The 24,940-nt window shown below is 54.7% G+C and overlaps 2 protein-coding genes across 4 annotated transcripts in view; one reads left to right on the top strand and one right to left on the bottom strand.

Moving 5' to 3' along the window:
* Nucleotides 1–766: 766 nt before the first annotated feature.
* On the top strand, nucleotides 767–11,654 carry LOC119796574 (tetraspanin-13-like). Its single transcript, XM_038305194.1, has 6 exons — nucleotides 767–925; nucleotides 10,335–10,502; nucleotides 10,574–10,654; nucleotides 10,921–11,034; nucleotides 11,130–11,243; nucleotides 11,313–11,654. The coding sequence occupies exons 1-6, from the start codon at nucleotides 863–865 to the stop codon at nucleotides 11,385–11,387; spliced, it is 615 nt and encodes a 204-aa protein (XP_038161122.1). The 5' UTR covers nucleotides 767–862; the 3' UTR covers nucleotides 11,388–11,654.
* Nucleotides 11,655–16,798: 5,144 nt separating this feature from the next.
* Nucleotides 16,799–24,940, bottom strand: part of LOC119796549 (large proline-rich protein BAG6-like) — a 22,433-nt gene continuing 14,291 nt past the window's right edge. Inside the window, exons 9-25 of one of the 3 annotated variants that reach the window (XM_038305154.1) lie at nucleotides 23,572–23,775; nucleotides 23,273–23,495; nucleotides 22,658–22,705; nucleotides 22,131–22,408; nucleotides 21,992–22,064; nucleotides 21,606–21,913; nucleotides 21,274–21,511; nucleotides 20,284–20,453; nucleotides 20,151–20,204; nucleotides 19,010–19,118; nucleotides 18,809–18,933; nucleotides 17,889–18,023; nucleotides 17,730–17,777; nucleotides 17,455–17,664; nucleotides 17,263–17,370; nucleotides 17,041–17,187; nucleotides 16,799–16,970 (exon numbers count right to left, since the gene is read on the bottom strand). In XM_038305154.1, coding sequence (XP_038161082.1) covers nucleotides 16,875–16,970; nucleotides 17,041–17,187; nucleotides 17,263–17,370; nucleotides 17,455–17,664; nucleotides 17,730–17,777; nucleotides 17,889–18,023; nucleotides 18,809–18,933; nucleotides 19,010–19,118; nucleotides 20,151–20,204; nucleotides 20,284–20,453; nucleotides 21,274–21,511; nucleotides 21,606–21,913; nucleotides 21,992–22,064; nucleotides 22,131–22,408; nucleotides 22,658–22,705; nucleotides 23,273–23,495; nucleotides 23,572–23,775 — 2,574 coding nt within the window. In that variant the 3' untranslated portion in view covers nucleotides 16,799–16,874. The remainder of the gene's footprint in view (nucleotides 16,971–17,040; nucleotides 17,188–17,262; nucleotides 17,371–17,454; nucleotides 17,665–17,729; nucleotides 17,778–17,888; nucleotides 18,024–18,808; nucleotides 18,934–19,009; nucleotides 19,119–20,150; nucleotides 20,205–20,283; nucleotides 20,454–21,273; nucleotides 21,512–21,605; nucleotides 21,914–21,991; nucleotides 22,065–22,130; nucleotides 22,409–22,657; nucleotides 22,706–23,272; nucleotides 23,496–23,571; nucleotides 23,776–24,940) is intronic. The other 2 variants (XM_038305161.1, XM_038305169.1) reach the window with 2 other exon arrangements.

The raw sequence follows: 24,940 nt of genomic DNA, 5'->3' as shown, positions 1-24,940 counted from the left end.
ATTGATCTAAAAAGCTGTTTGGTCATAGCTTGAAGCTGCCATTGTTTACAGTAGCAACGAGTGGCAACATGAAAATATTCAATCACTTGCCAAGGAAGATGACATCATCGTTGGAGGAGATATGCAAGCAGACTTTCCAGGTGAGCATTTCTTCAACAGATGTTTCTAGATCGGATATCGGCTCCGATATCAACCGATTAACTGGACCAGAAATCGCAGATTCAATCATTCAGTGCGTTTACCAAAGAAGTTTTACTGCTGCTAATTTACATCCTTCTGTGAAGTAATTAAATTATAGCTTGATCTGTGTCCATCTGTTTCCTTTTCTTTACAGTTTTTAGTGAGAAGTTTAAAGCCTTAGCCCCCCACCCCTTTACCCCACCCCCACTCCCCACCCCAGGCTCCTGAATCCTGATCAACCTGAAAGTTTGGTGATGAGTTGCAAAAACATCAGGATAGCAACATTCAATGTGGCCACTAGAGGGGGCTATTCACCAGTTTATAACAGCTGGAGGTTTTTAATGAATCTTAAAGTTCTGATCAAAGTCTTCCATTAATAGAGAGATGGGGGGGGGGGGCGCTGATTCGGACTGTTGGACTTTCAGCAGAAATAAAAACTGTTTCTAAAATCTTATCAACACATTGGTCCAGAGGTGATAAATGCTGCAGCGTGACGCGGTGATCAGAGTCCACGTGCCGCCGCTGCGCTAATTACCTGCAGCAAAGGTGAGTCATGCCCGGAGGCCATCTGACCAATCAGCGCGCAGCACCGGCTCCAGGAAGCAGAGCTTCTCCACCTGCGGAGACAAACAGCTGCTTCACCTGAGAGGCTTTCTGAGCAGGAACCGCAGCGGGAGCAGCGATGGTATGCGGAGGATTCATTTGCACCAAAAACGCGCTTTCTGCGCTCAACGTGGTTTATGTGGTGAGTAAAACTGAACGAATGGCTGGAAAACCGGAACCTGGTTCTGTTGTGGGTCAGGGGTACCTGGTTCTGTTAAGGGTCACGGGTCCCTGGTTCTGTTGTGGGTCAGGGGTCCCTGGTTCTGTTAAGGGTCAGGGGTACCTGGTTCTGTTGTGGGTCAGGGGTACCTGGTTCTGTTGTGGGTCACGGGTCCCTGGTTCTGTTGTGGGTCATGGGTCCCTGGTTCTGTTAAGGGTCACGGGTCCCTGGTTCTGTTAAGGGTCACGGGTCACTGGTTCTGTTGTGGGTCACAGGTCCCTGGTTCTTTTAAGGGTCACGGGTCCCTGGTTCTTTTAAGGGTCACGGGTCCCTGGTTCTGTTAAGGGTCACGGGTCCCTGGTTCTGTTAATGGTCACGGGTCCCTGGTTCTGTTGTGGGTCAGGGGTCCCTGGTTCTGTTGTGGGTCAGGGGTCCCTGGTTCTGTTGTGGGTCACGGGTCCCTGGTTCTGTTGTGGTTCACAGGTCCCTGGCTCTGTTAAGGGTCACGGGTCCCTGGTTCTGTTGTGGGTCAGGGGTCCCTAGTTCTGTTGTGGGTCACGGGTCCCTGGTTGTCTTCAGGGTCACGGGTCCCTGGTTCTGTTCGGGGTCAAGGGTCCCTAGTTCTGTTGTGGGTCACGGGTCCCTGGTTGTCTTCAGGGTCACGGGTCCCTGGTTGTCTTCAGGGTCACGGGTCCCTGGTTCTGTTCGGGGTCATGGGTCCCTGGTTCTGTTAAGGGTCACGGGTCCCTGGTTCTGTTAAGGGTCACGGGTCACTGGTTCTGTTGTGGGTCACAGGTCCCTGGTTCTTTTAAGGGTCACGGGTCCCTGGTTCTTTTAAGGGTCACGGGTCCCTGGTTCTGTTAAGGGTCACGGGTCCCTGGTTCTGTTAATGGTCACGGGTCCCTGGTTCTGTTGTGGGTCAGGGGTCCCTGGTTCTGTTGTGGGTCAGGGGTCCCTGGTTCTGTTGTGGGTCACGGGTCCCTGGTTCTGTTGTGGTTCACAGGTCCCTGGCTCTGTTAAGGGTCACGGGTCCCTGGTTCTGTTGTGGGTCAGGGGTCCCTAGTTCTGTTGTGGGTCACGGGTCCCTGGTTGTCTTCAGGGTCACGGGTCCCTGGTTCTGTTCGGGGTCAAGGGTCCCTGGTTCTGTTAAGGGTCAGGGGTCCCTGGTTTTGTGGTGGGTCACGGGTCCCTTGTTCAGTTAAGGGAGAAGTTCGGTTTTTTACACTTTAAGCCCATTTTCTGTAGTGTCCAGGATGAAATCGAATGATCGACACCAAAATTTTGACAATTGGTCCTGTCTCTGCTTTTTGGCTCATTTAGAATCCCCCCCGGCTGCTTCAGAATGGCTAGCATAGAGCATGTCCGATAATGTCCTTAAAACAACCTTAAACGTTCTTTTTTTAAATATGCTACTCACCGGGTCGTCAGCGCTGTTCAATGACGTTCCAAAAAAAGTTTCGTAAAGAAAAACCGTTCCTGCAGTGTTTTATTTAGCATTTTGTAAATCCCATTGAGTTCTGTAGGAATAGTCAATATTCCGCTGCCACCGGAAACGGAAATGGGGCCTGTTTACACAGTTGTAGTCTTTTCGCTTCACTCTGTGTACTCCGACGTCGAGAATCAAGAATCCACCTTTCGTATTCCATTTTCAGAGTTTTTTAAAGTGTTTAACAGAGACGTTAGCACCTCGACGTCGGAGTACACAGAGTGAAGCGAAAAGACTACAACTGTGTAAACAGGCCCCATTTCCGTTTCCGGTGGCAGCGGAATATTGACTATTCCTACAGAACTCAATGGGATTTACAAAATGCTAAATAAAACACTACAGGAACGGTTTTTCTTTACGAAATTTTTTTTTGGAACGTCATTGAACAGCGCTGACGACCCGGTGAGTAGCATATTTAAAAAAAAAAGAACGTTTAAGGTTGTTTTAAGGACATTATCGGACATGCTCTATGCAAGCCTTCCAAAGCAGCCAGGGGGGGATTCTGCATGAGCCAAAAAGCAGAGACAGGACCAATTGTCAAAATTTTGGTGTCGATCATTCGATTTCATCCTGGACACTACAGAAAATGGGCTAAAAGTGTTAAAAACCGAACTTCTCCTTTAAGGGTCAGGGGTCCCTGGCTCTGTTGTGGGTCAGGGGTCCCTGGTTCTGTTAAGGGTCCTGGTTCTGTTAAGGGTCCTGCTTCTGTTAAGGGTCATGGGTCCCTGGCTCTGTTAAGGGTCACGGGTCCCTCGTTTTGTTAAGGTTCACGGGTCCCTGGTTGTCTTCGGGGTCACGGGTCCCTGGTTCTCTTCGGGTCACTGGTCCCTGGTTCTCTCATTAAGGTCTGCTGTTAAACACCAGCAGCTCGGAATAAAACGGATCAGAACCGATAAAGAACCAGAATCTGGATTCATTGTTAGGATCCTCTGGAGCACGCAGTCTGAAGTGGAGCAGAGCAGGATCCGATCCAGAAGCCGGGTCCCTGGTTTTGTTGTGGGTCAGGGGTTCTGCTGTTAAACACCAGAAGCTCGGAATAAAACGGATCAGAACCGATAAAGAACCAGAATCTGGATTCATTGTTAGGATCCTCTGGAGCACGCAGTCTGAAGTAGAGCAGAGCAGGATCCGGTCCAGAAGCCAGGTCCCTGGTTTTGTTGTGGGTCAGGGGTCCCTGGTTCTGTTGTGGGTCAGGGGTCCCTGGTTCTGTTGTGGGTCAGGGGTCCCTGGTTCTGTTGTGGGTCAGGGGTCCCTGGTTCTGTTGTGGGTCACGGGTCCCTGGTTCTGTTGTGGGTCACGGGTCCCTGGTTCTGTTGTGGGTCACGGGTCCCTGGTTCTGTTGTGGGTCAGGGGTCCCTGGTTCTGTTGTGGGTCAGGGGTCCCTGGTTCTGTTGTGGGTCAGGGGTCCCTGGTTCTGTTGTGGGTCAGGGGTCCCTGGTTCTGTTGTGGGTCACGGGTCCCTGGTTCTGTTGTGGGTCAGGGGTCCCTGGTTCTGTTGTGGGTCACGGGTCCCTGGTTCTGTTGTGGGTCACGGGTCCCTGGTTCTGTTGTGGGTCACGGGTCCCTGGTTCTGTTGTGGGTCACGGGTCCCTGGTTGTCTTCAGGGTCACGGGTCCCTGGTTCTGTTGTGGGTCACGGGTCCCTGGTTCTGTTAAGGGTCACGGGTCCCTGGTTCTGTTGTGGGTCACGGGTCCCTGGTTCTGTTAAGGGTCACGGGTCCCTGGTTCTGTTGTGGGTCAGGGGTCCCTGGTTCTGTTGTGGGTCACGGGTCCCTGGTTCTGTTAAGGGTCCTGGTTCTGTTGTGGGTCACGGGTCCCTGGTTCTGTTGTGGGTCAGGGGTCCCTGGTTCTGTTAAGGGTCAGGGGTCCCTGGTTCTGTTGTGGGTCACGGGTCCCTGGTTCTGTTAAGGGTCACGGGTCCCTGGTTCTCTTGTGGGTCACGGGTCCCTGGTTCTGTTGTGGGTCAGGGGTCCCTGGTTCTGTTGTGGGTCACGGGTCCCTGGTTCTGTTGTGGGTCAGGGGTCCCTGGTTCTGTTAAGGGTCAGGGGTCCCTGGTTCTGTTGTGGGTCACGGGTCCCTGGTTCTGTTGTGGGTCACGGGTCCCTGGTTCTGTTGTGGGTCACGGGTCCCTGGTTCTGTTGTGGGTCAGGGGTCCCTGGTTCTGTTGTGGGTCACGGGGTCCCTGGTTCTGTTGTGGGTCACGGGTCCCTGGTTCTGTTGTGGGTCAGGGGTCCCTGGTTCTGTTGTGGGTCAGGGGTCCCTGGTTCTGTTGTGGGTCAGGGGTCCCTGGTTCTGTTGTGGGTCACGGGTCCCTGGTTCTGTTGTGGGTCACGGGTCCCTGGTTCTGTTGTGGGTCACGGGTCCCTGGTTCTGTTGTGGGTCAGGGGTCCCTGGTTCTGTTGTGGGTCACGGGTCCCTGGTTCTGTTGTGGGTCACGGGTCCCTGGTTCTGTTGTGGGTCACGGGTCCCTGGTTCTGTTGTGGGTCACGGGTCCCTGGTTCTGTTGTGGGTCAGGGGTCCCTGGTTCTGTTGTGGGTCAGGGGTCCCTGGTTCTGTTAAGGGTCACGGGTCCCTGGTTCTGTTGTGGGTCAGGGGTCCCTAGTTCTGTTGTGGGTCACGGGTCCCTGGTTGTCTTCAGGGTCACGGGTCCCTGGTTCTGTTCGGGGTCAAGGGTCCCTTGTTCTGTTAAGGGTCCTGGTTCTGTAAAGGTTCAGGGGTCCCTGGTTCTGTTAAGGGTCACGGGTCCCTGGCTCTGTTGAGGGTCACGGGTCCCTGGTTCTGTTAAGGGTCACGAGTCCCTGGTTCTGTTAAGGGTCAGGGGTCCCTGGCTCTGTTGTGGGTCAGGGGTCCCTGGTTCTGTTAAGGGTCCTGGTTCTGTTAAGGGTCCTGCTTCTGTTAAGGGTCATGGGTCCCTGGCTCTGTTAAGGGTCACGGGTCCCTCGTTTTGTTAAGGGTCACGGGTCCCTCGTTTTGTTAAGGGTCACGTGTCCCTGGTTCTGTTCAGGGTCACTGGTCCCTGTGGTTCTGTTAAGGTTCACGGGTCCCTGGTTGTCTTCGGGGTCACGGGTCACTGGTCCCTGGTTCTGTCATTAAGGTCTGCTGTTAAACACCAGCAGCTCGGAATAAAACGGATCAGAACCGATAAAGAACCAGAATCTGGATTCATTGTTAGGATCCTCTGGAGCACGCAGTCTGAAGTGGAGCAGAGCAGGATCCGATCCAGAAGCCGGGTCCCTGGTTTTGTTGTGGGTCAGGGGTCCCTGGTTCTGTTGTGGGTCAGGGGTCCCTGGTTCTGTTAAGGGTCACGGGTCCCTGGTTCTGTTGTGGGTCAGGGGTCCCTGGTTCTGTTGTGGGTCAGGGGTCCCTGGTTCTGTTGTGGGTCAGGGGTCCCTGGTTCTGTTGTGGGTCACGGGTCCCTGGTTCTGTTGTGGGTCAGGGGTCCCTGGTTCTGTTAAGGGTCACGGGTCCCTGGTTCTGTTGTGGGTCAGGGGTCCCTGGTTCTGTTGTGGGTCAGGGGTCCCTGGTTCTGTTGTGGGTCACGGGTCCCTGGTTCTGTTGTGGGTCAGGGGTCCCTGGTTCTGTTGTGGGTCAGGGGTCCCTGGTTCTGTTAAGGGTCACGGGTCCCTGGTTCTGTTAAGGGTCACGGGTCCCTGGTTCTGTTAAGGGTCACGGGTCCCTGGTTCTGTTGTGGGTCACGGGTCCCTGGTTCTGTTGTGGGTCACGGGTCCCTGGTTCTGTTGTGGGTCACGGGTCCCTGGTTCTGTTGTGGGTCACGGGTCCCTGGTTCTGTTGTGGGTCACGGGTCCCTGGTTCTGTTGTGGGTCACGGGTCCCTGGCTCTGTTAAGGGTCACGGGTCCCTGGTTCTGTTGTGGGTCACGGGTCCCTGGTTCTGTTGTGGATCACGGGTCCCTGGTTCTGGGTCACGGGTCCCTGGTTCTGTTGTGGATCACGGGTCACTGGTTCTGGGTCACGGGTCCCTGGTTCTGGGACACGGGTCCCTGGTTCTGGGACACGGGTCCCTGGTTCTGGGTCACGGGTCCCTGGTTCTGTTGTGGGTCACGGGTCCCTGGTTTTGTTCAGGGTCACGGGTCCCTGGTTCTGTTCAGGGTCACGGGTCCCTGGTTTTGTTGTGGGTCAGGGGTCCCTTGTTCTGTTAAGGGTCCTGGTTCTGTAAAGGTTCAGGGGTCCCTGGCTCTGTTGAGGGTCACGGGTCCCTGGTTTTGTTGTGGGTCACGGGTCCCTTGTTCTGTTAAGGGTCCTGGTTCTGTTAAGGGTCACGAGTCCCTGGTTCTGTTAAGGGTCAGGGGTCCCTGGCTCTGTTGTGGGTCAGGGGTCCCTGGTTCTGTTAAGGGTCCTGGTTCTGTTAAGGGTCCTGCTTCTGTTAAGGGTCATGGGTCCCTGGCTCTGTTAAGGGTCACGGGTCCCTCGTTTTGTTAAGGGTCCTGGTTCTGTAAAGGGTCACGGGTCCCTCGTTTTGTTAAGGGTCACGGGTCCCTCGTTTTGTTAAGGGTCATGTGTCCCTGGTTCTGTTCAGGGTCACTGGTCCCTGTGGTTCTGTTAAGGTTCACGGGTCCCTGGTTGTCTTCGGGGTCACGGGTCACTGGTCCCTGGTTCTGTCATTAAGTTCTGCTGTTAAACACCAGCAGCTCGGAATAAAACGGATCAGAACCGATAAAGAACCAGAATCTGGATTCATTGTTAGGATCCTCTGGAGCACGCAGTCTGAAGTGGAGCAGAGCAGGATCCGATCCAGAAGCCGGGTCCCTGGTTTTGTTGTGGGTCAGGGGTTCTGCTGTTAAACACCAGAAGCTCGGAATAAAACGGATCAGAACCGATAAAGAACCAGAATCTGGATTCATTGTTAGGATCCTCTGGAGCACGCAGTCTGAAGTAGAGCAGAGCAGGATCCGGTCCAGAAGCTGGGGCAGGAACCGGTCCAGGATCAGGGCCAGGGGCCGGGCCAGGAGCCGGTCCAGGATCAGGGCCAGGGGCCGGTCCAGGATCAGGGCCAGGAGCCGGTCCAGGATCGGCCTGGTTCGTTAGGATCTGGGTTGTTTTTATTCCACTTCAGGTATTAATTAGCAGAAGTTTAGCTTCACATTATGAGCTGATATCATCAACATCTAAACTTCTGTTTCCAGGAAACTGATCCTCGGCTGAGAAGTACCGAGTTGATGTAAACTCAGTGATGTTGCCTTATTTGGTTTGGCCTGGACTTTTATCCCGCCCTGAAATGTAGATCCAGACCACTGGTTCACGGGCGTGTTATATAATACTATTTTATATATATATTTATATGTGTATAAGTAATATAACACAGGCCCAGAACATGAATAGAGGTCAATGGAAGACAGTTTAGCTGTTTAGCCTAAAGTTGAATTTACTTCTAGAAGAATCACAAAGCAGGAAGTTTCTCTATAATGAGGCAGAACCACGGGAGGAAAGGCAGCGTTCCAGGCTGCATGGAGGAAGGGGAACATTTTCAGTCTTCCCAAGGATCCAAAGACTTGACAGGCATGGATTATTTCTGTCTATCAGAGGATCCCTGCAGAGTTTGATGCTCAGCATCATGTTACTGAATACAGCTTTCAAAATGTTGGAAAGTTCAAAGCAGGATTTGCTAAACTCCTTTTACTGAATCGAGGGAGGGGCTGTTCCCACCGTGAGGCCGTCACAACCGCAGGCTGGAAGGATGATTCTGTTGCTAAGCTGTTGATAGCAATGCTAGCATATCTATGGTGACCAGGTTTGGGTTTCTGAAAAGGGGGGGGGCGCTGACTGGAGCATTCGAACCGAGCCGTGAGTTCGCTGGTCAGGGAACCCCGGCAGACGGGGGCAGGGAGCCAGCGGGGGAAGGAGCGACCGAACCCGACCCGGTGACGATTTGCTTCGGGGCCGCTGGTGTCCGGTCACCGGGTCGGGATCGGTCGCTCCTTCCCCCGCTGGCTCCCTGCCCCCGTCTGCCAGGGTTCCCTGACCAGCCCTGGAGCTGACGGCTCGGTTCTGCTGAGCTGTAGGCGACCAAAATCCCGGACATTTCTTTAGGTATGAAAAAGAGGCCGTCTGGTCCCCCTACCATATCAACAATCTGATGTTTCAGTGAGTGAGTGCTTGATGCTATGATGCGTCTTTGCTCAGCAGCTTGGCTCGTTGTAAACCAACCAATCAGAGCACAGCTCATCTAAATATTCATCATCAAACCATAAAAGAAGGAAAACCTGTGGTTTCATTCTAAGGCTTTTAACCAGGCTGCATTAGGGCTCATAGAACAGCTAATATTCAGCCCAACCAATGTTACACACCCTATTAGAGACCTGAAGGACCAGATACCCTATAGAATCATTCTATCACCATATTAGAGACCTGGAGGACCAGATACCCTATAGAATCATTCTATCACCCTATTAGAGACCTGGAGGACCAGATACCCTATAGAATCATTCTATCATCCTATTAGAGACCTGAAGGACCAGATACCCTATAGAATCATTCTATCACCCTATTAGAGACCTGGAGGACCAGATACCCTATAGAATCATTCTATCATCCTATTAGAGACCTGAAGGACCAGATACCCTATAGAACCATTCTATCACCCTATTAGAGACCTGAAGGACCAGATACCCTATAGAATCATTCTATAACCCTATTAGAGACCTGAAAGACCAGATACCCTTTAGAATCATTCTATCACCCTATTAGAGACCTGAAGGACCAGATACCCTATAGAATCATTATATCGCCCTATTAGAGACCTGAAGGACCAGATACCCTATAGAATCATTCTATCGCCCTATTATAGACCTGAAGGACCAGATACCCTATAGAATAATTCTATCGCCCTATTAGAGACCTGGAGGACCAGATACCCTATAGAATCATTCTATCGCCCTATTAGAGACCTGAAGGACCAGATACCCTATAGAATCATTCTATCGCCCTATTAGAGACCTGAAGGACCAGATACCCTATAGAATCATTCTATCGCCCTATTAGAGACCTGGAGGACCAGATACCCTATAGAATCATTCTATCGCCCTATTAGAGACCTGAAGGACCAGATACCCTATAGAATCATTCTATCGCCCTATTAGAGACCTGGAGGACCAGATACCCTATAGAATCATTCTATCGCCCTATTAGAGACCTGAAGGACCAGATACCCTATAGAATCATTCTATCACCCTATTAGAGACCTGGAGGAGCAGATACCCTATAGAATCATTCTATCACCCTATTAGAGACCTGAAGGACCAGATACCCTATAGAATCATTCTATCACCCTATTAGAGACCTGGAGGACCAGATACCCTATAGAATCATTCTATCACCCTATTAGAGACCTGAAGGATCAGATACCCTATAGAACCATTCTATCACCCTATTAGAGACCTGAAGGACCAGATACCCTATAGAATCATTCTATCACCCTATTAGAGACCTGAAAGACCAGATACCCTTTAGAATCATTCTATCGCCCTATTAGAGACCTGAAGGACCAGATACCCTATAGAATCATTCTATCACCCTATTAGAGACCTGAAGGACCAAATACCCTATAGAATCATTCTATCACCCTATTAGAGACCTGAAGGACCAGATACCCTATAGAATCATTCTATCACCCTATTAGAGACCTGAAGGACCAGATACCCTATAGAATCATTCTATCGCCCTATTAGAGACCTGAAGGACCAGATACCCTATAGAATCATTCTATCGCCCTATTAGAGACCTGAAGGACCAGATACCCTATAGAATCATTCTATCACCCCAGATAGAATCATTCTATCACCGCTTTATGGAACCTTCGGCTGTCTGATGATTAACGGACAGATCCTGATGGTTGGTGTCAGCCTCAGACCGAAGGCGGCTCGCTGCCTAAATGTTTCCTTCCGCCCTCAGATGGTGAGCCTGCTGCTGATCGGCGTGGCGGCCTGGGGGAAATGGTTCGGCCTGGTCTCCAGCATCAGCGTGGTGGCGGGGGTCATCGGCGTGGGCGTCTTCCTCCTGGTGGTGGCCTTCGTGGGGCTTTGCGGCGCCCTGAAGCACCAGCAGGTGCTGCTCTTCTTCGTATCCTTTGCCGTTCGTTCTGCTCTGTAGCTCCATGGTTCCTCTCCGGCGTTCTCCTCAGCCTCAAGCAGTACATGATGATCCTGTTTCTAGTTTTCGTCCTGCAGTTCTCCATCTCCTGCGCCTGCCTGGCTCTGAACAGCGACCAGCAGGTGAGTCCCATCCGCTTCTCTTCACATTTAATCTGCAAAGCTTCCAGGTTCTGAGGAGCTGGGCCGGGTCCTAGACGGTACCGACCCAGAACCGCTCCTCCTACCGTCAGCCCAGTGGTTAGCCAGGCCCTGCAGGGGCGGTGTCATGCTGTGGGCCCGGTTCACGGCTGAAGGTCCAGCTGGTGTTTGGACTAGAACCTGCTTCTCTATGGATGCTGTTTCCATGGAGACGGACTGACCCTTTCTGGATGTTGTTTGATGTCCAGAACCAGCTGCTGGAGGTTGGCTGGAACAAGTCCGAGACGACCCAGAAGGACGTGGAGAAAACGCTGAACTGCTGTGGCTTCTCCGCCGTTAACCTCAACAGTTCCTGCGCCGCGGTGAGTTGAACGGGCCGTGGGTCTGAACGGGCCGTGGGTCTGTTTGGGGGCCCGGTCCGTCTGTGCTCTGCTAACAGCTCCTTCTTCCTGTCCAGAAATGCTCGACCTCCCATGAGACCTGCAGCCCCTGTTCCAGCATCCTGCAGAGCTACGCCGGCGAGGTGCTGCGCTTCGTGGGCGGCATCGGCCTCTTCTTCAGCTTCACTGAGGTCAGTCTGGGTCTCCAGAACCAGCGCTGTCCGCCAGCAAACATTCAGAGCTTCTGTCATTTTGTTCAGGTCCTTGGAGTCTGGCTGACCCATAAATACCGGAACCTGAAGGACCCCCGAGCGAACCCCGGAGCCTTCCTGTGACGCTGCTCTGCTGATGGATCCGTCAGCCGTCGGTGGATCAGGGAATCCAGATGTTGGAGAATAAACTGCAGGATGTGATCAGAACCATCTAGAGAACCATGAGTTCTGGTTTTCCTCCTCTATCAGTTTCTATTTAATGATTCTTATAATATAGTTTTCTGTTGGTGTTTAAGGTGGAAATGTTGGGATAACGGCGCCTCTGAGCCTGAAGCAGTGAAATATTCTCATTCTCCTAAACTGTGAATAAATGAAGTTCTGAATACGAGATCATCTGCTGTTGTTTATGCTCATGTTTTATCATGGTGCTGCGAGGTCCGGTCGGATCGGAAGACTCTTAGTTATGCAGCCGACACATCATGTCATCTCACTTTATAGATCCAGTTCAACCAGATCATCCAGTCAGATTGGTTCAAAGTTTTCTATCTAAGGAAAACCAGCTGATTGCATCGACTCATTGACTCTTCAGCAATCCCTCACACTAAGCATGCTTGTAGCGACAGTGGAGAGGAAAAACTCCCTTTGAACAGGAAGAAACCTCCAGCAGAACCAGGCTCAGTGTGAGCGGCCATCTGCTGAGGCCCACTGGGGTTCAAGGAGACAGAAGCAGACATAGAAAAAGAAGCATAGATAAAAAAGGCAACTGTCAACCAGCTCCACAGGCGGCCCCGTCCAGGAAACACACAGGGGTCCCTATGTCCTCCAGCAGTCTAAGCCTATAGCAGCAGAACTATAGAGATAGCTCAGGATAACCTGAGCCACTCTAACTAGAAGCTTTATCAAAAAGGAAAGTTTTAAGCCTAGCCTTAAAAGTAGACAGGGTGTCTGCCTCACGGACTAAAACTGGTAGTTGAAATTAATATTAAAAATGTCAGTAATTTAGAAGTGAGTGGGTTGAAGTGCTGCTCTAATAGTAGAAATGCTGTTTGTCCATCAGTGGATGAATCCAGATCTGCCAGCAGCAAACAGATGAACAAAGGTAAATATGAGGAACTGTAAACATTTAAATCCCGTAGTTTTTCCTTCTGATGAAAGAAATGAAAGTTTATCAAGATCTGTGTCGGTTTAAAGGCTGCAGAGACACTGAGCCATTCATGTAGACAGAGGGTCACCATGGAAACGGAGTCTCCACACCAGTGGTTCTGTTTGCCCCATTAGGCCGGGCTATGTAGAGGGAGGGATCAGGTTACTTCCTGAACTCAGGGAGGCAGTTAGAGGAATCAGCCTCCAGCAGCTTCTGTCACCAAACCTTTGATTCAGTTTTATCTGCTGAAGCTGCTTCACCCTCAGTTTGTTCAGTTTAGACTGCCTGCAGACAGACAGACGGACATTAGACAGAGTAGACTGGATGGCCACTCATTCTGTCACCTGCTGAGAGTCAAAGTTTGCTCTGTTCTCTTACGGTGGTTAAACTCGTCCGTCCTCCATGGCAGCAGCAGTGACAGACGCTCACCTGTGCTTTGATGACACAGCAGGTGTAACTGCTGACATTCCTGCAGCCCGACCAGGATGCAGACCAGGAGCTGCAGTCCTCAGCTGTTCAACCTGTTCGCCAACATGTCTGAGATCAGACGTCTGTTAGTATTTCCTTCATTAGAGGCTCATTAAAACCTTTATTACGTCATGAGATGCTCTCCTGCTCCACCTGCTGGAGTCCTGAAGGTGCGGCAGGTTAAATTCAGACTAATTAACCAGCCTTTGTTAATTAAAAAAGGATTTTCAGAAGTTATTTTCACTTTTGATGCGGATCAAACAGGCAGTACCGGTTCTACCAGGCACTCCATCACCTGGGCGGCCATTTCTGCCTCTGAAGGCGTTTAGATGGCAGAACCTACCTCCAGGTTTTACTGTTGTCTAGGAGACCAAAGCCGCCTTTAAACACCCAGCAGGTAAACAAGGTTTCCATGGAGCAGAGATTATGGAGACACATGGAAGCAGATCAGATTAGGACTACAAGCTTCAGGAGGAGAACTACAAAACCCAAACATCTGCAGAACATCAGCATGAGTCAGAGAACCAGGAGGAAATATTGGCTGTTCGAAAACCTAGGCTCTGTTCGAAAACCTAGGACGCATCCTTAGAAGACCGGATTCGAAGGCTGATGACGTCATAGCGCGGCGCCAAGGTCTGGTCGGATTCCAAGAGTCCTCGTTATGCGGCCTTAAAATGCGTCCTTCTTTTAGCCCGGCTGTAATTAAAGGACAGATTCTAATAGATCTGCAGGGTGGGACTATAAATCTGATAGGATTTTTATCTTTTTATTGCTGTTTTGCACAATATGCTTAACTACGTATGTTTTGTTGTTGAATATTCAGAGATTTTGCCGCATAACGAGGACTCTTGGAATCCGACCAGACCTCGGCGCCGCGCTTTGACGTCATCAGCCTTCGAATCTGTTCTTCTAAGGACGTATCCTAGGTTTTCGAACAGAGCAATTGCTGGGCTTTGACAACCCGAACAGTTAGCAAAGGATTGTGGGTAACTGCACTGCCAGCTCTGTTCAGACAGCTGATCAGGGAGGCTTCAGCTGGAGGGGGCAGCTAGCAGCAGCTAGCAGCGGCTAGCAGGACAGAAGAGACCAAATCTAAAGCTGGGTTTGTAGAAACAGTCGATTTAATTCTGCCGTCGTCCTTTTTTAACTTCGTTTCCTGTTCAGTCTGAATCTCCTCATCAATAAACATCTTTTCTTCTTCTGTCCACCTGCAGAGCGACAGACGGGAGCAGCTGGTTCTGAGAGGAACCCACCTGCGGAGCGTCAGCCGCTGGTTCTGAGAGGAACCCACCTGCAGAGCGTCAGCAGCTGGTTCTGAGAGGAACCCACCTGCAGAGCGTCAGCAGCTGGTTCTGAGAGGAACCCACCTGCTGAGCGTCAGCAGCTGGTTCTGAGAGGAACCCACCTGCGGAGCGTCAGCAGCTGGTTCTGAGAGGAACCCACCTGCTGAGCGTCAGCAGCTGGTTCTGAGAGGAACCCACCTGCGGAGCGTCTAGGGATGGGAATCGAAAACCGGTTCCTGTTCAGAACCGGTTCTGTATTTTCCGATTCCATGGCATCGTTTGGCAGCTCGCTGAACGATTCTTTTTTCGATTCCCGCAGCACCAGAGCCGAGAGCGCCGGCTCTGGGGAGCACGACTTACGTCACGTTTTTTACGTACGTTACGTAAGTTACGCAAGTTGGAAGAACTATTCGAGGAGGAAGACAACGAGCTGCGGTCACTTTGTGAATCAAAGCCCCGTCTTTCCTTAGCCCAGAGGGTAGATCAGGAAATCCAGCTCTATAAAAGCTTGCCCTCCATCCCCTGCAGGGATAGCGCCACACTGTGGTGGTGGAACAAGCAAGATACGCTGCCCTTGCTATCTGGACTGGCTGAAAACTACCTCTGTGTGCAGGCTTCCTCCACCCCATCTGAGAGGGTGTTCTCCACGGCTGGAGACACCATAAGCCCTGAAAGATCCCGTATCCTTCCAGAAAAAGCAGATATGCTCATCTTTCTGCAAAAGAACTGTTAATTTTCCCTACTACTGTTTTATAATTAGTATTTTTTGTTATTTAAAATAGGTTATTATCCCATCATTTGTTATTAGACATTGTTGGTTATCAAGTTTGTTCTTATATTCATTTTTTCATTTAAACACAGATGTTACTCCAGTTTCACATTTCCTGGTGACATCTTGATCTTGTTGAGTTTGTAAGATTGTGCAATAGTTAAGTAAACAAAGTTGATGCTGATAATCAAACTGTTTGTTCTCCTTTTTTCCCCAAATTGGAATCGAAAAAAGAATCGATAAAGAATCGAATCGTTTCATAGAATCGAAAAGGGAATCGGAATCGTGAAAATCTTTTCAATTCCCAACCCTAGGAGCGTCAGCAGCTGGTTCTGAGAGGAACCCACCTGCAGAGCGTCAGCAGCTGGTTCTGAGAGGAACCCACCTGCGGAGCGTCAGCAGCTGGTTCTGAGAGGAACCCACCTGCTGAGCGTCAGCAGCTGGTTCTGAGAGTAACCCACCTGCGGAGCGTCAGCAGCTGGTTCTGAGAGGAACCCACCTGCGGAGCGTCAGCAGCTGGTTCTGAGAGGAACCCACCTGCGGAGCGTCAGCAGCTGGTTCTGAGAGGAACCCACCTGCGGAGCGTCAGCAGCTGGTTCTGAGAGGAACCCACCTGCAGAGCGTCAGCAGCTGGTTCTGAGAGGAACCCACCTGCAGAGCGTCAGCAGCTGGTTCTGAGAGGAACCCACCTGCGGAGCGTCAGCAGCTGGTTCTGAGAGGAACCCACCTGCTGAGCGTCAGCAGCTGGTTCTGAGAGGAACCCACCTGCAGAGCGTCAGCAGCTGGTTCTGAGAGGAACCCACCTGCTGAGCGTCAGCAGCTGGTTCTGAGGAACCCACCTGCTGAGCGTCAGCAGCTGGTTCTGAGAGGAACCCACCTGCTGAGCGTCAGCAGCTGGTTCTGAGAGGAACCCACCTGCAGAGCGTCAGCAGCTGGTTCTGAGAGTAACCCACCTGCAGAGCGTCAGCAGCTGGTTCTGAGAGTAACCCACCTGCTGAGCGTCAGCAGCTGGTTCTGAGGAACCCACCTGCTGAGCGTCAGCAGCTGGTTCTGAGGAACCCACCTGCTGAGCGTCAGCAGCTGGTTCTGAGGAACCCACCTGCTGAGCGTCAGCAGCTGGTTCTGAGAGGAACCCACCTGCAGAGCGTCAGCAGCTGGTTCTGAGAGGAACCCACCTGCTGAGCGTCAGCAGCTGGTTCTGAGGAACCCACCTGCTGAGCGTCAGCAGCTGGTTCTGAGGAACCCACCTGCTGAGCGTCAGCAGCTGGTTCTGAGAGAAACCCACCTGCAGAGACTAAACCTGTTTACATGTTTGAGCTTCATGATCAGTTTATTGATTTAAAGTTAAACATCAGAATCATCAAAGGTCAGAGTTCAGATCAGGTTTTATTAGCTTTGCTGTACATTCATCAACCAAACAGCATCACAGTCTGTGTGTTCATCATCATCATCATCATCATCATCATGGAGGAAGCAGCAGCTGGGAGGAGAACATCATCTTAAAGGAGGAGCTGAAGCCATAAATAGGAGGAAGAGGAGAAACAGACGACGGTCGCCAGCAGGAAGTGATGATGATGATGGGTTCTACCTTCATCATCATCATCATCAGCTGGTCTGTTGGTCAAACTCTGCCATATGGGGCTCCCCAGCAGAGGGCGCTGGAAGCCGTCCTTCCACTGGGTCGGTTCTGACATCGATTCCAGAACTTTCTGTGATCGGATCAGAACTCTGGAGGCTTTTGGGCCGACAGACAAAGATTCTGGTCCTGGATCAGAACCAGCTCTGGGTTTGGGTGGTAGAACCTCTGCTGGTTGGAAAGCCTCTGGAGCTCAGAACCCTTAGAACCACAGGGAGGCTCAGACCCCGCCCCTCAGACTCCCCCCCCCCCCACAGGAGAGGGAGGCTCGGCACCCTGAGGCTGCTGCTGGGGAGGCGCAGGCGGAGCGTTAGGAGTCGGGGGCGAAGGCTCTGTGGGCGTTGGGGAATTGCTGCGGGTTGAACTCCGGGTCGTCTCTGACGCGCTTCTTCACGTCGGCTTTGACCTGAGGGGAACAGCTGACTGTTAAGATGGCGGTGAGCCCGGAGGCCAACCTGAGCCCGGAACCTTCCTACCTGCTCCGAGTACGCCTCCTTCACCTCCTGCGTTTCCAGGTCGGCCTGGAGCTGCTCCGGGGAGGTGATGGGCCTCACCCCCACGTTCCTGGCCGCCTGACTGACGGCGTCTGAGAGGGAGAGGAGGCTGCCGCCGCCCTGGCCCGTCTGAGGAACAACGCACAGCGAGATGAGACAGACGCCGCTGTGAGCGGCTCCGCCCACCGCCACGGCTCCACCTACCTTCCTGCGCTTGGCCGGCATGCCGTGGAGGTAGGCGTCAGAGAGCGGCGGCTGAGCCTTCATCTTCCTCTGCGTCATCATGTCGCGCCTGATGATGGGAACCCACTCCTTCATGACAGAGAGAGAGCAGACGATGAGCGAGGAAGAGGAGGCAGAGGGATGAAGAACAGCAGCTGGACGCCTCCATCTTACAGGAGGGACGGCGGCGGCCCAGCTCTCAGACTCCTCGCTGCCTCCCTCTGCTCCTGCTGCCACCATGTCGCCCCCTAGAGGCGCCGCACCGCCCGACGCTCCCAGATCTCCAGGCAACGCTCTGGTCTCCCTTGACGACGCAGCGGCGTTGTCGTGCGACATGGCCTCCTCTGCCGTGGTGGCTGCGGCGGGGGACAGAGTGTCTCCGATCTGCGGAGGACAGAACCATGAGGGAGGATCAGGACAGAGACGGAACAGGGAGACGGCGAGCTCACCGTGGCACTCTGAGCGTCCTGGGAGCCGCCGGCAGGACCGGGATCCGTCTGTGGAAGACAAAGCCATCCATGATTGATGAGGCGCCTGGCGTAAGGCGATACGCCGCCTGGCGTAAGGCGATACGCCGCCTGGCAACACCTCCATGGCGGGACAGATACCTGAGAGGGGACGATGTAGTGCTGGACCTGCTCCTGGGACACGGGGATGTGCTCCAGGATCACCCACAGCCTCATGGTCATCATGCTGGTCATCCAGTTCACCAGACTGGGGCTGATGTCAGTCGACATGCGGCGCTGGAAAACAGAGGAGGAGGAGGAGGAGGAGGAGGAGGGAGGAGGGAGGAGGAAGGAGGAAGAGGGAGGAGGAGGAGGAGGGAGGAGGGAGGAGCAGGAGGGAGGGAGGGAGGAGCAGGAGGGAGGGAGGGAGGAGGAACAGGAGGGAGGAGGAGGAGCAGGAGGGAGGAGGAGGAGCAGGAGGGAGGGAGGGAGGAGGAGCAGGAGGGAGGAGGAACAGGAGGGAGAGGGAGGAGGAACAGGAGGGAGGAGGAGGAGCAGGAGGGAGGAGGAGGAGCAGGAGGGGGAGGGAGGAGGAACAGGAGGGAGAGGGAGGAGGAACAGGAGGGAGGAGGAGGAGCAGGAGGGAGGAGGAGGAGCAGGAGGGGGAGGGAGGAGGAGCAGGAGGGAGGAGGAGGAGCAGGAGGGAGGAGGAGGAGCAGGAGGGAGGAGGAGGAGCAGGAGGGAGGCCGTTTATCTTCAGGCTGATGATTGAGCACGGTGGAGGGCCAGTTATGCCCCCCCCCCCCCCCCCCCCCCCCCCCCCGCCACTGACATGCTGGTTGGTGGGGAAAGACCCGCCCCCCTCTCTCTGATTGGCTGACAGCAGCTGCAGCTTGAACACAACAGAACATTCTGTCCTCTATGGCGTCCCCTAACAGAAGCCGTCCTCCTGTCCTCTATGGCGTCCCCTAACAGAAGCCGTCCTCCTGTCCTCTATGGCGTCCCCTAACAGAAGCCGTCCTCCTGTCCTCTATGGTGTCCCCTAACAGAAGCCGTCCCCCTGTCCTCCATAGCGTACTCACGATGCGGTGGTTGATGACGGCGGTCAGCGCTCGCTGGTCTCCTCTCAGGCAGTGCAGGTTGAGGGCCAGACACTCAAACAGCGCCTGGTTGCACATCTGCAGCAGTCTGGGACCAAATGTCTCATCTGGACACAAAGATGAGTCCCCTGGGATTCAGAACAGGATGTCCAACAGCAGGGGGCGACGTGAGGCGGCGCTCACCTGAGCAGCGCAGGATGTGCGTGGCAATCTGCGTCAGCTGCTGTCTGAAAAAGGACATGTTGGTCTGAGTGACGTCCACGCCGTCCAGCACAGAGACGTTGGACTCCCTCTGCAGGAGACACAGAAGGAGGATCAGGACAAGGACAGGAAGCTCTGCCTGGGAGGGGAGACAACTACCCTGTCCCCCACTGCGGTCCGCATCTTCATCCCTGTCCCCATCCTCATCTCCGTCCCCATACTCATCTTCATCCCCGTCCCCCACTGCGGTCCTCATCTTCATCCCCATCCTCATCTTCATCCCCATCCTCATCTCCGTCCCCATCTACATCGCCATCCTCATCTTCATCCCCGTCCCCCACTGCGGCCCTCATCTTCATCCCCGTCCCTATCCTCATCTTCATCCCCATCCTCATCTCCGTCCCCATCCTCATCTTCATCCCCATCCTCATCCCCGTCCTCATCCTCATCTTCATCCCCGTCCCTATCCTCATCTTCATGCCCGTCCCCCACTGCGGTCCTCATCTTCGTCCCACGTCCCCATCCTCATCTTCATCCCCGTCCCTATCCTCATCTTCATGCCCGTCCCCCACTGCGGTCCTCATCTTCGTCCCACGTCCCTATCCTCATCTTCATCCCCTTCCCCATCCTCATCTTCATCCCCATCCCCCACTGCGGTCCTCATCTTCATCCCCGTCCCCCACTGCGGTCCTCATCTTCATCCCCGTCCCCCACTGCGGTCCTCATCTTCGTCCCACGTCCCCATCCTCATCTTCATCCCCGTCCCCATCCTCATCTTCATCCCCGTCCCCATCCTCATCTTCATCCCCGTCCCCATCCTCATCTTCATCCCCGTCCTCATCCTCATCTTCATCCCTATCCTCATCTTCATCCCCGTCCCCATCCTCATCTTCATCCCCGTCCTCATCCTCATCTTCGTCCCACGTCCCCATCCTCATCTTCATCCCCATCCCCATCCTCATTCTCATCTTCATCTTCATCCCCGTCCCCATCCTCATCTTCATCCCCGTCCCCATCCTCATCTTCATCCCCGTCCCCATCCTCATCTTCATCCCTGTCCCCATCCTCATCCCCGTCCCCATCCTCATCTTCATCCCCATCCTCATCTTCATCCCAGACTCACGAAGCTCTCGCTGATGTACTCCTGCAGCTCGGTGACCAGACCATCAGCAGCTCCCTGCAGAAGAAGAGGAGGAGGAGGAGTGTGAAGCAGGAGGCGCGGGCCAGAGAACAGAATCGTGAGGAGCGGTACCGACAGCGATGTTCTGATCCGTGGGCTCCCTGCCGCTCAGGAAGTTCTGGGTGAAGAACTGGGCCAGCTGAGGCTGGATGCGGCTGAGCGGCTGGTGCTGACCGTGGAGCAGCATCACCAGGTCAGACATGGTGAACGTCTGGCACACCAACATCAGCAGCTCCCCGAAGAACCCTGGAGACCACAGCACAGAACCCGGGTCAGAACCACAGAACCCGGGTCGGAACCACAGAACCCGGGTCAGAACCACAGAACCCGGGTCAGAACCACAGAACCCGGGTCAGAACCACGGCAACCGGGTCAGAACCACGGCAACCGGGTCAGAACCACGGCAACCGGGTCAGAACCACAGAACCCGGGTCAGAACCACAGAAACCGGGTCAGAACCACAGAATCCGGGTCAGAACCAAGGCAACCGGGTCAGAACCACAGAAGCCGGGTCAGAACCACAGAATCCGGGTCAGAACCAAGGCAACCGGGTCAGAACCACAGAATCCGGGTCAGGACCAAGGCAACCGGGTCAGAACCACAGAAACCGGGTCAGAACCACGGCAACCGGGTCAGAACCACAGAAGCCGGGTCAGAACCACGGCAACCGGGTCAGAACCACAGAAACCGGGTCAGAACCACGGCAACCGGGTCAGAACCACAGAAACCGGGTCAGAACCACAGAATCCGGGTCAGAACCAAGGCAACCGGGTCAGAACCACAGAATCCGGGTCAGAACCAAGGCAACCGGGTCAGAACCACAGAATCCGGGTCAGGACCAAGGCAACCGGGTCAGAACCACAGAAACCGGGTCAGGACCAAGGCAACCGGGTCAGAACCACAGAAACCGGGTCAGAACCACGGCAACCGGGTCAGAACCACAGAAGCCGGGTCAGAACCCAGTTGCCGGCGGCCAGGTCAGAACCGGAACACGATGGCCGGGTCTGACCCATTCCGGGTCAGAACCGGTCCAGGTGTATCGGGCTCGGCGCCGAGGGGAACCCACCTGTGGGATCCTCTGGACTGAAGAAGATGTTGGTGGTCTGGGACAGCCGCTGCATGAACTGGGCGATGCTCTCGGTGTCGTTCTGGTTCTGACCCAGTGAGCCCATCATGGAGTTCAGAACCCCCCGCAGGATGCCGGTGAACAGCTCCGGGTTCAGGGACTCTGCTGCCCCCGCCGGGCCGGGCCCCGCAGTGGGTCCGGAGGCCTGGGGGGGAGGAGAGAAGATGGGCTGGGAGGCCTGGGAGAGAAACAGAGTGGGTCAGAACCGGTTCTGATGGAGCAGGGGGGGGGGGGGGGGGTGGGTGGGGGGGGGGGGGGGGGGGGACACCGACCTGCTGCATGAAGTCCGTCACCCCCTGGATGAAGGCCGGGACGCCTGAGCTGGTGACGGTTATAGAAGGGGCTCCAGACGGACCGGAACCAGCAGCGGGCCCCCCGGCCTCGCCCAGCAGGGAGCCCAGCAGCTGGCGGAGGTCAGGGGCCAGGTCCGGCTGGGGCTCAGCAGCGCCCGCCTCACTCTGGTTCTGGCTGGACGCAGCAGGCGGCGGATTTGGACCCGAACCGGAAAAGGAGAAGGAAGTGGAGGAGGAGGAGGAGGAGGAGGAGGAGGAGGAGGAGGAGGAGGTGACGGTTTGACCCGCTGCAAAAACAGAACAGAGAGAAGTTGAGTAATCAAACAGGAAAAGGTTCTGATCCGATTGAAAGAGGAGCTCCTCACCCATCTGTCCCGGAACCAGCAGCTGACCCACCAGTCCGCTGATCATCTGGTTCAGAGCCGCCGGGCTGAAGGCCTGCAAAAGCATCGGGTCACAACCACGACTTCAACGCTCACAACCATCGGCAGCGATCGGACCCACCTGTCCGGGCTGCTGGCCCGGCACCGCCGCCCTCACGTTGATGGTGGTCCCCCGGGCGCCAAACACCGGGGGGGGCGCGGCAGCGGCGAAGGGGGGCCGGGAGAACACCACCCGCGCCTGCTGGGGCTGCTGGGACCCAGACTGGGAGGAGGCAGGAGGGGCGGAGGGGGTGGAGCTGGGGGGTGAGGGCTGGGCGGTGGCGGCGCTGGTGGCGACGGCTGCCGCGTACTGACTGATCTGCTGCATGACGTTCCTCATGAAGTCAGGTGGGAGCGCACCTGGGGGGCGGAGCCAAAGCCGGCAGGATAAAACCAGCAGCCGTTTAAAATCAAACTCAATAAAATCATTAAAAACTAAATAAATCTGATAAAATAAAAAAAATGGAAATAAACAAAGTTTACTAATAAATAATATCAGAGAAAATGGAGGAAAAACAACAAAGAAGCGATTTAATAAACAGGAAATGAATAAAAATATAAACTATTTAAAAAAGTCATAAAATAATCAAATGAAAGAGAATAAAGAACCTGGCTGCCCGGCCAGCGGCTGTCCTCCTGCTGCAGGGCTGCTTCCTCCTGGGGAGGGAGGGCAAGCTCAGGTTAGACCCCGCCCCCACTGACAGCATCAGACCCCGCCCCCACTGACAGCATTAGACCCCGCCCCCACTGACAGCATCAGACCCCGCCCCTCCCCACTAAAGGTGTGCTTATCCCCCCCCAGCAGCGTGTTGCAGATATTTTAGATTTCCGCCCCATATTGAAGCGCGGTCTGCGCTGTTATTCCACGCCACGCCAGAGGGCCAATCAGGAAGTAGCTGTGGACAACGGAGGGACATGAGGGCCAATAAGAGCGGGGATCCAGGTGGAAAATGTTCCCAGCGTTCTCGCGCACCTCGCCTGCTCCCTCTTCAGTCGTTTTCAACATGGCGGTCATACGAACAAAACAAACCGGTAAGGAACCAAACAGGAAGTACGCATAGAGCAGAGCGGATGGAGAATTGACCAATCAGAGGCCTCCTGTCCGCTGACAGCTACGACACCTTCATTTAGGAGAGGTGCAGCAGAGGGGGGCGGGACTGCAACACGCTGACCACCTGGTTTCTGAGGATAAGCCAGCCTTTACTGGGGGGGGGTTAAACCCACCGTCTGCGTTCATCTGCATCATGACCACCGGGACGGCCTGGTGGCTGATCCGGATCACCCGGGGGCCACCCGGTCCCTGTCCAGCCTGCTGATTGGACGGAGTGCTCGGCGAGGGGGAGCTCTGTCCCTGATTGGCCTGTTCCGGCTGACCGGTTGGCTGGGTGGGCGGAGCTTGCCCCTCAGTGCTGTTAGCGGCAACGGTCACCGTGGCACCCAGGTTCATCTGTGGAGGAAAACGGCAGAGATCAGCAGGCTGTGGGGGAGGGGCTGCCAGTGGGATGGAGGTGGGCGGAGCCTACCTGCACTGGGATGTGATGATGCATGGATCCAGGGAGGCCAACGGGGCTGGAGTAGTGAGAGAACGGGCGCACAACATGGAGGTGGCGGGGGACGGGACTCATCAGGTTCAGCCGCAGGTCGCTCAGGGCAACCAGGGCGTTTCCAAGGAGACGCAGACACTCGCAGATCTGGACCAGAGTTCTCTGGTCGTCCTCTCTCTCCTGCTGGAAGAAACAAGCTTCAGACGTGGCGCCATCTGAAAGGCGACTCCTGTCCCGGTGCATTATGGGAGAACAAAAACCCAGAGCCGCTGCCCAACATGGAGAGTTAGCGCTGCTCTGATAGCAGCTGGTGGCTAGCCGCTGCTCTGATAGCAGCTGGTGGCTAGCTGCTGCTCTGGCTAGCAGCTGGTGGCTAGCCGCTGCTCTGATAGCAGCTGGTGGCTAGCCGCTGCTCTGGCTAGCAGCTGGTGGCTAGCCGCTGCTCTGATAGCAGCTGGTGGCTAGCCGCTGCTCTGATAGCAGCTGGTGGCTAGCCGCTGCTCTGATAGCAGCTGGTGGCTAGCCGCTGCTCTGGCTAGCAGCTGATGGCTAGCCGCTGCTCTGATAGCAGCTGATGGCTAGCTGCTGCTCTGATAGCAGCTGGTGGCTAGCCGCTGCTCTGATAGCAGCTGGTGGCTAGCCGCTGCTCTGGCTAGCAGCTGGTGGCTAGCCGCTGCTCTGATAGCAGCTGGTGGCTAGCCGCTGCTCTGATAGCAGCTGGTGGCTAGCTGCTGCTCTGGCTAGCAGCTGGTGGCTAGCTGCTGCTCTGATAGCAGCTGGTGGCTAGCCGCTGCTCTGATAGCAGCTGGTGGCTAGCCGCTGCTCTGGCTAGCAGCTGGTGGCTAGCCGCTGCTCTGATAGCAGCTGGTGGCTAGCCGCTGCTCTGATAGCAGCTGGTGGCTAGCCGCTGCTCTGATAGCAGCTGGTGGCTAGCCGCTGCTCTGGCTAGCAGCTGATGGCTAGCCGCTGCTCTGATAGCAGCTGATGGCTAGCTGCTGCTCTGATAGCAGCTGGTGGCTAGCCGCTGCTCTGATAGCAGCTGGTGGCTAGCCGCTGCTCTGGCTAGCAGCTGATGGCTAGCCGCTGCTCTGATAGCAGCTGATGGCTAGCTGCTGCTCTGATAGCAGCTGGTGGCTAGCCGCTGCTCTGATAGCAGCTGGTGGCTAGCCGCTGCTCTGGCTAGCAGCTGGTGGCTAGCCGCTGCTCTGATAGCAGCTGGTGGCTAGCCGCTGCTCTGATAGCAGCTGGTGGCTAGCTGCTGCTCTGGCTAGCAGCTGGTGGCTAGCTGCTGCTCTGATAGCAGCTGGTGGCTAGCCGCTGCTCTGATAGCAGCTGGTGGCTAGCCGCT

Source organism: Cyprinodon tularosa, unplaced genomic scaffold (assembly GCF_016077235.1).
Source record: "Cyprinodon tularosa strain WSP-4 unplaced genomic scaffold, ASM1607723v1 ctg1149, whole genome shotgun sequence".
NCBI lineage: Eukaryota > Metazoa > Chordata > Actinopteri > Cyprinodontiformes > Cyprinodontidae > Cyprinodon > Cyprinodon tularosa.
This window is presented reverse-complemented; position numbering and strand designations above follow the sequence as displayed.

What these genes read in the sequence shown, in the direction of transcription:
- LOC119796574 (XM_038305194.1), top strand. Translation starts at nt 863, where the DNA reads ATGGTATGCGGAGGATTCATTTGCACCAAAAACGCGCTTTCTGCGCTC. An exon ending in CGCTCAACGTGGTTTATGTG is followed by an intron (nt 926 to 10,334) that starts GTGAGTAAAACT and finishes TTCCGCCCTCAG; the next exon opens with ATGGTGAGCCTGCTGCTGAT. An exon ending in CTCTGAACAGCGACCAGCAG is followed by an intron (nt 10,655 to 10,920) that starts GTGAGTCCCATC and finishes TTTGATGTCCAG; the next exon opens with AACCAGCTGCTGGAGGTTGG.